Raw genomic sequence first — 13,037 nt, 5'->3', positions numbered from 1 at the left:
TTACTTTAGTGGTTGGTAAGTTGATGGAGAAGATCCTGAGGCAGGATTTATGAACATTTGGAGAGGCATATTATGATTAGGAATAGTCAGCATGGCTTTATCAAAGGCAGGTTGTGCCTGACAAGCCTGATAAAATTTTTTGAGGATGTCACTAAAGCCATTGATGAAGGTAGAGCCATAGATGTAGTTTATATGGATTTCAGCAAGGCATTTGATAAGGTACCGCATGCAAGGATTGAGAAAGTAAGGAGGCATGGGATCCAAGGGTACATTGCTTTGTGGATCCTGAATTGGCTTTCCCTCAGAAGACAAAGAGTGGTTGTAGATGGGTCATATTCTGCATGGTAGTCAGTGACCAGTGGTGTGCCTCAGGGATCTGTTCTGGGACCTCGAAGCTGAAGTTAATTTTGATTTTATTTTATTTATCGATACAGCACAGAGTAGGCCCTTGCCCTTTGAGCCACACCACCCCAGCAAGCCCCAACAAACCCAGTAAACCCTAACCAAATCATGGGACAATTTACAATGACCAATTAACCTACCCTGTACATCTTTAGACTGTCAGAGGAAACTGGGAAAACCCACACATTCTACAGGAAGGGTACACGAAGACTCCCGACAGAATGGCACTGCCATTGAACTCCAAACTCTGGAATGCCCCGAACTGTCTTAGTGCTTCACTAATTGCTACACTACCATGGCACCTTTCCTCCAACTTGAGGAAGTTGGATGCACTTCCTGCAAGTATGGTCATCAGGAAGACTGTAGAAAACCAAAAATTAAAATGGTTGCTCTCCCTCAATATGTATCTGGTATGTGATAGCAAGCAGCTTGGATTGTGATTGGAGTCTGTTTGCCTGGCCATGGCCTGGTTTCTGCATACAATTCATTGAACAGGCTCAGGTTAATTGCTCATTGTAATACCAGCACCAATTTTTGAAGGTTAGCAAAATTATTCCCCTGTGTAATTCTGTTCCATACTCCATTTCCAAGTGAACAGATACAGTTTAGAATGAACTTTGATGCTGGCAACTATTTCTCATCAGTGCAGCCTGTAGCTTTAAGATAATGGCACTGCATCTTACACCATTGTCAGAGGACAGATTGTTGGCAGTTTTCAGTGCCATGAAGGCATGATGACATTTGTTTCTTTTAATGGCACTATGAAGGTATATGTATTTCTTGCATTTCAAATATTACTAATGCCAGAAGCTGAAAGGCTAAATATGTACCAACCCACAAAATGAGGCCACCTTGCTTTTGTTTGTTATAATAGTTTGCTGCAAGGATCCTTGTAACGCCATTGTATGTGCAAGAAGGGTTTACTCGTGATACAACCACTCCAAACTTTTTCTTTAAATGTCAACTCAGCAACTCAAGAATGATATTTCCTACATTAAAGTATATGAAAGTAACACGGCAATTTATTATTTCACAATTTCCAATGGGACAGTATAATTTGGCAATTATAAAGCACAACTCCAAGACTCTTGAGTGCATATAAGTAGACTTGCTACACATGAACTTGATTCCCACAGGTAAATACAAAAATAAACTTGTAGTCAAAATTGCAATGTGCATACTGTATGTGTGCAGTTAGATGTGTACCTAACCGATTGATTGTGGACTTCAGAAAGGGTAAGACTAGGGATCACACACCAGTCTAAACTCTATAAGAGTGAGTAGTTTCAAATTCCTGTGTGTCAACATCTCTGAGGCTTTATCTTGGCCCAGTGTATCAATGCAACTACAAAGAAGGTATGACTATATTTCATTAGGAGTTGCAAGAGATTTGGTATGTCACCAAAGCCACTCACAAATTTCTACGATATATCGTGGAGAGCATTCTGACAGGCTGCGTCACCATCTGGTATTGGGGCGTGGGGGGCTCCTGCACAGGATTGAAATAAGCTGTAGAGAGTTGTAAACTTAATTAGCTCCATCATGGGCACTAGCCTCCATGGTACCCAGGACATCTTCAAGAACAGTGCCTCAAAAAGGCAGCACCCATCATTAAGGAACCCCGTGACCCAGGACATACCTTCTTCTCATTGCTACGATCAGGAAGGAGGTATAGAAGCCTGAAGGCACACACACCCAACAATTCAGGAACAGCTTCTTCTCCTCTGCCATCTGATTTCTGAATGGACATTGAACCCATGAACACTAATTTTTTTATTTCTATTTTTGTTATTAATAACTTTATAATATTTACTTATTGTAATTCACAGTATTTTTCTGTATTATTATGTATTGTATTGTACTGCTGCCACAGAAGCAACAAATTTCACAGCATATTAAACAGGTGATATTAAACCTGATTCTGATTCTACTTACATGGTTGAGGATGTGCTGATATTTAGGGTCTGGTGGTGACTTTTTCTATTGTGGATATCAATTTGCTTCATGCCTAGAGATTAAGATGGTCATTTATCCATTCCAAGACACCTGCTTTCTGATAGTGCTAGGGAGAGAACAATTTTCACCACTTCATACAATGTAAAGTTAGTTGAATTCTCCAACTTCCAGTAATTCCCTCCCCTCCCTTCCTCCATCCCAATTTCACTATGCCTATCACCTCCCTCATGGTTCCACTTCCTTCTACTACCCATTGTGCTTTCCCCTATTCCTTCTTCACCTTTCCGGCCTATCACCTCCCTGCTTCCCCTCCCCTACCTCTATCTTTAGCCTTACTGGTTTTTCACCTGGAACCTACCAGCCTTCTCCTTCCCACCCTCCCCCCACCTTCTTTCTAGGGCCTCTGCCCCTTCCCCCTACGGTCCTGACGAAGGGTTCCAGCCAGAAATGTTGACTGATCATTTCCACGGATGCTGCTCGACCTGCTGAGCTCCTCCACCGTGTTGTGAGTGTTGCTTTGACCCCAGCATCTGCAGAGTATTTTGCGTTTACGAAACCTATCAACCTATGCTTTAAATATCTTCAATGACTTGACCTCCACAGCTGTACATGGCAATAAATTCCACAGATTCACCACCCTCTGGGTGAGATGAGAAGTTTCTCCTCATCTCAGTTCTAAATGGATGTCCCTCTATTTTGAGGCTGTGCCCTCTGGTCCTAGACTTCCCCCACTGTAGGAAACATCCTCTTCACATCCACTCTGTCTAGGCCTTTCAACACTTCCAAATTCTAGCAAGTAAAGGCTCAGAGCCATCAATCACTCCTCATACGATATGCCTTTCATTCCCAGAATCATTCTTGTGTACCTCCTCTGAACTTTCTCCAATGTTAGCACATCCTTTCTTAGATGAGAGGCCCAAAACTGCTCACATTACTACAAGTGAGGCTTCACCAGTGCTTTATAAAGCCTCAACATTATATCCTTACTTTTATATTCTAGTCCTCTTGAAATGAATGCTAACATTGCATTTGCCTTCCTCACCTCTGACTCAACCTAAGTTAACCTTTAGGGAATCCTGCACAAGGACTCCTAAGTCTCTTTGCTCCTTATTTTTGAACTTTCTCCCCATTTAGAAAATAGTCAATGCTTTTATTTCACCTACAAAAGTGCAGGACCGTCCACATACTGACACTTTATTCTACTTGCCACTTCTTTGTCCATTCTCCTAACCTATCCAAATCCTTCTGCAGCCTCCCTGCTTCCATAGAGTACCTGCGCCTCCACCTATCTTCATATCAACCGCAAACTTGGCTACAAAGCCATCAATTCTATCATCCAAATCATTGACATGCAACATAAAAAGAAGTGGTTACAACACTGACTTCTGTGGAACACCACTAGAAACCAGCAGCCAATCAGAAAGGGCTCCCATTATTCCCACTCTTTACTTCCTGCCAATCAGCCAATGCTGTATCTATGCTGGTATCTTTCCCATAATAGCATGGGCTCTTGTCTTATTAAGCAGCCTCATGTGCAGCACCTTGTCAAATTATTTCCAAAAATCCAAGTACACAACATCCACTGATTCTCCTTTGTCTCTCCTGCCTGTTATTTCTTCAGAAATTCCAAAAAATTTGGCCTGTCCCTTAAAACCCTCACTAATTTTTATAGATGAACCATAGAAAGCATTCTTCTGGGGTGCATCACAACCTGGTATGGAAGTTGTCCTGTCCAAGTCCAAAAGAAGCTGCAGAAGATCGTGAACACGGCGCAGCACATCACACAAACCAATCTTCTGTCCGTGGACTTACTTTACACTGCACGCTATTGGAGCAGTGCTGCCGGGATAGTCAAGGACACAACCCACCCAGCTAGCAGACTTTTCATCCCTCTTCCCTCCGGGAGAAGGTTCAGGAGCTTGAAGACTCGTACGGCCAGATTTGGGAACAGCTTCTTTCCAACTGTGATAAGGCTGCAGAACGGATGCTGACCCAGATCTGGGCCGTACCCTCCAAATATCCGGACCTGCCTCTTGGTTTATTTGCACTACCTTACTTCCCATTTTTTTATTTTCTGTTTATGATTTGTAATTTAAATTTTTAATATTTGCTAATTTTAACTATTTTTAATATTTTTAATATTTAATATTTGTAATCCAGGAAGTGTGAAGCACAGATTCAAATATCACTGTGATGATTGTACATTCTGGTACTAATTGTTTGGCCACAATAAAGTATGAAGTATAAAGATATCTCAGGCAAATTTACATGTGTCCTGGAAATGACATCAAACAATCTTGAATTGCGAATTTTGTACAACCCGTTACAGGTGCACATTCCTTTTTCCGAAATTCTGAAATCCAGAAAGCTCTGAAAACAGAAGTTTTTTTTTCGCCAACAGCTGACATCACGCAGGTGTGACGTGGCAGCACTAGCAGAGGCCGCCAGACGTCAGTTGTGGCTCAGCGCTCATACTGGTTACACGTGCATTTTGCTGTTGGCTGATATTTTGTGTTCACTGTTGACTTTGTGTTTAATTTCACTGAAAACATCAAAAAGAGGTGCAGATATCCCTATGGGTAACAATGAGAAAAAGAGAAGGAAACATCTGTTTCATTATCAATAACGCAGAAAATGGAGTTATTGCAGAAGTTTGATCGTGGTGTGTATGTGCAGCGTCTTACTGAAGAAAATAGTGTTGGAACTACCACTGTATATGATTTAAGTAAACAGAAAGACAAGTTACTGAGGTTTTATAGTGAGAGTGACAATGACGTTCTACATTTATTCCAATAAGTCATTTACCATGTGTTTGATTCGGTTCATTTGAAGCTGTATATTTTTATGTTTTATTGAATGGTTTTGTTGGAAATAAAATTTCTTGTCATTATTCCCCAAACAGTACAGTATAACATTTACATAGCATTTACTTTGTATTAGGTATTATAAGTATCTAGAGGTGATTTGAAGTATATGGGAGGATGTGCGTAGGTTTGGTGCACTGCTGGGTCTTAAAGTCCACAGCTAAAACAGGATAAATAAGGGGGGTCTGAAATCTGAAAAATTCAGAATTCCGAAATGCAACTGGCCCCAAGGATTTTGGATAAGGGATTGTGGACCTGTACAGTTTTTAATACGTTCCATGGATACCTATGCTGCTGGCAAGTGGAGTGAGATGCCTTCATGGGAAAGCACAGCAGTAATGATACATTGTGAGATGGACACAGTATGGAGAACATACCCCCATTTCTGATCCTGCTGCAGTTTGTAGGAAGTTATAGTGAACAGAAACAAAGATAGTGTAAGAAACTGCTCAAATATTTAGTCATTAATCTGAACAGAAAAAATCATGTATTCTGTATTTTGGAAAAATGAATGAGAAGTGATATATATTTTAAATTGAATACATTATTAAAACTGTCTGGCATGTCACAGATTAGATTAGCTTTCTTTGGCACATGTACATCAAAACAAAGTGAAGTGCAGCTTTTCGCATCAATGACAAACACAGTGGGAGAGCCTGCAATTGCCACAACACTTATAGCTCACAACTCACTAAACTTAACTATACATCTTTGGAAGGTGGGAGGAAGCCAGTGTACCGGGAGGAAACCCGTGTGGTCGCAGGGAGAAATTATACATTCCTTTCAGACAGTGGCAGTGATCAAACCCTGATCGGTGATCACAGATGCTACACGACAATGGAGTTAACCAATATTTCACTATGCAGCCATATGTACAAGCATTTCAGGTGGCAAAGTAGATTGATAAAGTTATTAGAAAGCATGTGTCAAGCCTGTAAATGTCACAATGGGGTGCTGGGAACAGACCCAAATGCGAGACACAGACACTGAAGTACAAGGAACAGGATTTGACTAGAGTAGGGACTTGACAGGATACAGGCAAGAAGCAGGGACAAGAACGCAGACTTGGGCAAGGGAAAGCAGGACTAGGAGACAAGGCATCACCTCCGAGCCAGAGACTGGACAAGGACCCAGAACCTGGGTCTTGCCTCAGGCTCGGATCCTAGAACCTGGCAAGGACATGACATGGCTTCAGGACAGGGCGTGGCTAGAGGCGCAGGATCCTGGAGCTTGGCTGCGGGATCCTGGAGCTCAGAGACAGACTGGGAACCAAACATCAACATAAAGCCAGGATTTATCCTTCAACAAGCCAGGACTCATCTTTAACACAACACTAACATGAGACAGAACAGAACATAGACATAGAGCCCAGACTTATACTTAGACAAGCCAGGACTCAACTTCTCCACACCAAGGTGGGACAGGTCCACCTGTTGGGTAACAGCAGAACAGCCAGACTTACCCAACAGAGGCAAAGACAAGACATGTTCCCCCACAGGGCAACAGCAAAACAACCTGACTTACCCCATGGAAGAGAGGACAGGACAAGACATGACCCCCCACAGAACAACAGCAGAGCAGCCTGACTTACCCCACAGAGACAAGGCCAAGACAGATACCCCCTGCAGGGCAACAGCAAAACAACCTGACTTACCCACGGAGGCAAGGACAAGAAGAGACAAACACCAAAGAATGACAGACAGTTCCATCTCTGCTCTAAGTCACAGTTACAGCTACAGCCAGCATCCTCCACTGGCTACAGAAACAGCCAGATCCCTACCTTAGCTCAGAGTGGCTGACAGCCACTCAGCTGGCCCAGGAAACAGCCAAATCATACCACAAAGACTACTCCAACAAGTGGCAACAACACTCCATGAAGCAGTGGTCCTCCATCCAGGCCTAGAGATCACAAATAGTTTCACTAGCCTTCCATCAGCAGGTTGCTCCAAGGAGGACTGACAAGACAAACCAACAGCCCACCCTCAACCCCAAGGCTACTTATATTCCAAGCCCCAAGATGGGAATCAGGTGCCTATGCTTAACTCAATCAAACGAGGGACAGCTGGAAGACCCGGAGTCCTGAATCCACGGACCGGACTGTGAAACAGAATGCGGACTTCAAGGACCGGACCATGATAGTACCACCCCCCCCCACCTTCTACGGGAGCCTCCGGGCAACGGAAGAGGCTCTCCAGGACTAAGGACGACTTGGGCGGGTGGGTGGGGGTTTCAGCACTGGGGAATCCTGGATGGCGAGAGTTCATCTCCAGTGTCTGTGTCACTGGGTCCATGGTTGGCTGGTTCATTCTGTCAGAGTAAATATAGGTAGGTTTAAAGTGCCACCTACCTATGGTAATAAAAAATTGATTGTGGTAGATTTAAACCATATGAAATGGGCCAAAATACAGATAAAGTGTTTGTAACCTCTTATAGCTCATTTTCATACAAATGTAACTAGAAATATTGTAAACAGTGGCTGTTTCCCACATTGATCCCTGAGGTTAGACCATTAGGGTATATTTGAAGTGGAGTTCGTCAAAGCTTTGAAAGATTGGGGGACTGAAGGTTATGGGAAAATGGCATAGAGGAGGATTTGAGGCCAGGGGTAGAACTGCCATAATAATACTGAATAGCTGGGCAGACTTGAGCGACCAGGTGGCATATTCCTGCTAACACACACGAAATGCTGGAGGAACTCAGAAGGCCAGGTGGCATCTATGATAAAAGAGTACATAGATGCTGCCTGGCCTGCAGAGTTCTCCCCAGCATTTTGTGTGTGTTGCTCAGATTTCCAGCATCTCAGTTTTTTTCTTGTTTGTAATTGGCTTATTCCTGCTGCTAGTTTCTGGTGTTTATGTAGTCTTGTGTACAGGTTGTCAACCTGAAAATGACTCCCTTATACTTACTAGCTGTTTTCTTCCTGTTAGTTGATCCTTTATCCATCATAATGTATTCCACCCAGCAGCAGTGGCTTTTATCATGTGACAACATTTTTGAGGCACCTTTTCAAATGCCTTCTGGAAATCCAAGTAGAAAGGTCCATCTACTCTGATTGAGATTTACTTAATAAAACCCGAGTAGGTTTGTTAGACACATTTTCCACTTTATGAAGCTGCTCTGACTGCTTAATTAGATTATCATTTTCCAAATGCCCTATTATTACTTTATTAATCATTAATTTAACATTATTCAAATAAAAGATGTTAGACTGTAATTACCATTTATTAAAGATTAGCTTTATTTGTCACATGCTTATCAAAACATATAGTGAAATGCACCATTTCCATCAAATCGAATCAGCAAAGTTTGTGCTGGGCAGCCCTAGTTGTACCACGCTGCTGGCACCAATGTAGCATGTCCACAGCTCACTAACACATACGTCTTAGGGAGGTTGGAGGAAATGGGGCAGCCGGAAGAAACCCACGTGGTTATGTACAAACCCCCTACAGACAGCGGCAGGGATCAGACCCTGATCTTACAGCTGGTTCTGTAAAGCGATGGCGATAACCGCTACACACCATGCCAGATTTCACCTGGACTGTACTGTGTGGCCAAAAAAGCACAACAGCATCTCTTCCACCTCAGCTGACTGAAGAAGTTCGGCATGAGCCCTAAATCCTTAAGACCTTCTACAGGGGCACCACTGAGAGCATCTTGACTGGCTTTATCACGGTCTGGTATGGGTACTGTACCAATCGCTGGGCACTGCAGAATGTGGTACGAACAGCCAAGCAAGCAGATCTGTGAACTTCCCTCCATTGAGGGCATTTACAGCAGTAGGTGCATAAAGAAGCCTGGAAGATCATCAGGGACACAAGTAACCCCAACCACAAGCTGCTTCCATCTGGCAAACAGGCTACGGGATAGCTTCTTTCTACAAGCCATTAGACTTATAAGTTCACATGTCTGTACATTGCGACAGAGTCACAACACAAAGAATTTTACTCCCTCACGTTGTGCGATGGATGTAAGATTTAAAAAGATTAAAATTTACCCATGGTATGCTGCTGTTAGTATGGTATGGTAGGTTTTTTCTGGTAAAGTTCCTCTCACTTTTTATATTGCCATTTTTCAATCCTCTAGTAATACTTTGATTTTTGGAAGATTACAAACAATGCATTCAATTTCTTGAAAGGCACTTTTTTTTAGTATCCTAGGATGCAAGCCATCTGAGGTAGGGAATTTATGGGCTTTAGGCCATCTACTTTACCTCTTTCTATGTCTTTAATAATCATAATAGTATTTAATTCATTCCTGATATTATTCTTATTAGTAGGGTGTCAATCGAATTTTCTATTATAAAGACTTCTAAAAATATCTATTTAATTTAGTTGTAATTTCCTTGTCCTCTACAACTGTTTCCCACACCTTATTCTCTAAGAGGCCAATGTTTACTTTGGCCCCTCTCTTCCAAAAAACTCCTGTTGTCTATTTTTGGGAGATTAAAACTGTCATATTTTTGTGTCATTATGACTGTTTGACAGGTCAACTGAATACAACCCAGGATAATATTGTTTATCATTTGTAGGTTTATTCAGTGATTGATCTATTTGGAGAGATCCCAGTACTGCATTTTACCTGTGGTAAAGGTCATCTCATTGCTGATCAGTATCAGTGTTTTTAGCTAATATGGAATTTTAGTGACATATAGTCTCCATCTTGATTAAAGTTTCTTTGAATGTGATGGTCATGCTAAATAGAAGAAAATCCAATTTGTGTTGCAAATTGCTCATGAGTTTAATTGGAAGGGATTATATTCAGCCTTACAGAACTATTTTAAAACATTCCCAAACTCCACTTTCCAACCTCCATTTCCTAAAATGTGCTTGTGATCCCTGTAGTCCAGGGGTCCACAGACCAATAGTATTGGTCCATGGCAGAGGTTGGGACCCTGTGCTCCAGAGTCTCTCTCTGTATTAGGCTTCTTACTACTTGCCAGTTCAGGTGTGCTGAAAAATCTCAATGGCCCTTGACCACAGGAAGAGAAGGGCACACATGTCCCACTCCTCCCCACTCCCCATACTAATGTGGAGACCAAGAGATTCAGCTCCAAGTGCTCCTTCACCAACATAGAGAGTTGAAAGATTACTAGACAGTCACAGCTGGAGTTGCTGGAAAGTCTCAGCATTTAAAAGAAGGAACTGTGGTAACATTTATTAGCCTAATTGAAAATGAAGCAACAAGTTAGTTTAACATTCCTGACATTTTATATTTTCCATTTCAATTTTTGATTTTCATTTCTGGTGTAGCTGGATTCTTCTCCAGAATCTTAGCTGAGCTTCAAGTTCCACTTGACCCTACTTCCCAATTTATCCCTGATTATCTATGTTAAAAAGGAATGTCAGTACCTTCTGTAAAATGTGAAGCCAAATGAAATCTGCTTGGATTCAGTTATGTGAAGTTTCAATTTGTTTTCAAAGGTTTGGTAAAGTTCCAAAGGACGAATTATAAGCCCAGTAAGGACTCAGTAAGATATGTCACTAGTCAGATTGAGTTCTGAAGTTTTTGGTTAGTACTTTAAACTGTCAAATGTGAAGGCATTTTCAATATTCTGTGTTGTTAACATATACAAATTGCAGTGAATAGCAACAAGTAACAATCCGATAACTCCAAATGTAGCTGTGAGAACAGTTGCCAGTCAATGACAGTGTAGCACACCCTATGGCCACTTTAATAGTTATCTACTCTTTTTGCCCCAGATGAGCTTGAAATATTCCAGAAAAATGGAGTGCGAAAGATTCGCAGCCGGCAACAAATACCTGGTGGAACAACCTGGGGACCTTTTGATGGCAGTATAGGAGTGACAGACAGCAGTTCTCCGGTATGTTACTGTTTACTCTGGTTAGAGAGTTGAATACATCTCTTTTTGACTAGGGTTTATTAAAAATTTTAAAAACTGTTATTTTACTCAGATTTATGTTAAAGTACAGCAGTTACTTGTTATTTAATGGAACTGTGTATGTATATAATTATCATAAAGTAGATATTTTGTGCAAAGTTCTCAATCAAGATTTTCTCCACAACTGATCATTGATTGACAAGAAAACTTAAGGTTTTAAGGTTCACCAACAACATTCCTTAATCTTCCTAATTTAATCGTTTTTTTTAAATGAGTATCTGAGTTCCACTCTTCAGTGGGCCAGAGGTGAACTACTAAAGTATCTTGATGATTAACAGAAACAAAGAACATTCCAGGTTCATTCTTCTGACTGTGGCTAAGATGGTAGGATAAAAATTCTTGATTATTTAGTGAATCTGATAAATATTTTTATTGCAAAAATTTAATAATGTGTTTGAAGTGAAGTATTTAGTTAAGGACTTCAAACCAATCTCTTGATATACTATATCAATATGTAAACACAGCAGGGAATACTGTTAGGGGTGGAATGGAACTAGTGTTTCAGCTTTGTGACCTGATGATTGGTCAATGATCTGAGTCCACTAAGCCTTTCACATCTCTACAATGTGCAATATGATGTAGTTCCCTCCAGTTTCTTGGATGAGTACCAACACTCAAGAAGCCTGACACCATCCAAGACAACCCTGGTCATTTACCTGGCGTTTCATCCACCATCTTAAATGTTCATTGCTTCCAGTACTGGTGCACTGAAGGGAATGAATATTTCAAATGCTGGATGAAGTATATAGCATCTACAAATTGCACTCATCTTGGCGTTTTCCATTGCAGCTCGCGATTGTTCAGATGACCATTACTATCATAAGAAAGGCTTCAGATGCATGGGGATGGCAATACCTGCAGGTTTCCCTCTAATTTGCACATGGAAACATAGCAAACTTACAGCACAATACAGGCCCTTCAGCCCACAATGTTGTGCCGTACATATCCTTACCTTAGAAATTACCCAGGGTTACCCATAGCCCTCTATTTTTCTGAGCTTCATGTACCTGTCCAGGAGTCTCTTAAAAGACCCTATCGTCTCCGCCTCTACCACCATTCCATTCCACGCACTCACCACTCCCTGCATAAAAACTTACCCCTGACATCTCCTCTGTACCTCCTTTCAAGCACCTTAAAACTGTGCCCTCTCGTGCTAGCCTTTTCAGCCCTGGGAGAAAGCCTCTGACTATCCACATGATCAATGCCGCTCATCATCTTATACACCTCTGTCAGGTCACCTCTCATCCTCCATCACTCCAAGGAAAAACTCAACCTACTCTTGTAAGGCATGCTCCCCAATCCAGGCAAAATCCTTGTAAATCTCCTCAGCACCCTTTCTATGGTTTCCATATCCTTCCTAAAGTGAGGCGACTAGAATTGAGCACATAATTCTTATTTGGAAATATTTTGCTATTATTTTGTTGCCACTGAGTCTAAATCCTGAAATCTACCATGCAACGATCCTGTTTGTGTATTTTCACCAGAAGAACAGGAGCAATGGCAGCATCTCACCATAGTTATTTAGAGACTGACAACAAATGCGAGTCTTGCTGACAATTCCCATGTCCATAATGAAAAAAGTGTGGACCAGTATCAATTGTTGAGACAATGCATGGCACTAAGGGAATGGAGGAGATGGGAGAATTGAATACACTTAGCCAACATTTTGCCTGGAATATATTATTTGTTCCAGTCATGGATGGTCAGGTTATCAACATGCAGACCCTAAATACCGAGTGCTAATATGCCTGCGTTAGATAAAGCATAATTTTGATGTTTAAGATTGAAAGTTTAGATGGCACACTTGGTTACTGCCCCAAATTCAGACAATGTTCTATGCTAAAACTTGTGGAATCAACCAGCTGTTACCTCCAGTGTCCCAGAGTGTACTCAGTTCTGATCATTACCCAGATCAG

General features: G+C 41.6%; 1 protein-coding gene across 5 annotated transcripts in view; it reads left to right on the top strand.

Annotated features, from left to right (window-relative positions):
- Window positions 1-13,037, top strand: part of zfpm2a (zinc finger protein, FOG family member 2a) — a 1,013,454-nt gene that overhangs the window by 575,844 nt on the left and 424,573 nt on the right. The window contains exon 4 of one of the 5 annotated variants that reach the window (XM_072263377.1): window positions 10,922-11,043. The exons of the other annotated variants lie outside the window; for them this stretch is intronic. Within the exon in view, the coding sequence (XP_072119478.1) occupies window positions 10,922-11,043 (122 nt within the window). The remainder of the gene's footprint in view (window positions 1-10,921; window positions 11,044-13,037) is intronic. 5 annotated transcript variants of the gene reach the window in all.

The sequence above is a fragment of the Mobula birostris genome, chromosome 1 (assembly GCF_030028105.1).
Source record: "Mobula birostris isolate sMobBir1 chromosome 1, sMobBir1.hap1, whole genome shotgun sequence".
Taxonomy (NCBI): Eukaryota; Metazoa; Chordata; class Chondrichthyes; order Myliobatiformes; family Myliobatidae; genus Mobula; species Mobula birostris.
The sequence above is the reverse complement of the archived record's forward strand: the minus strand, read 5'-3'. Positions and strand labels throughout refer to the sequence as shown.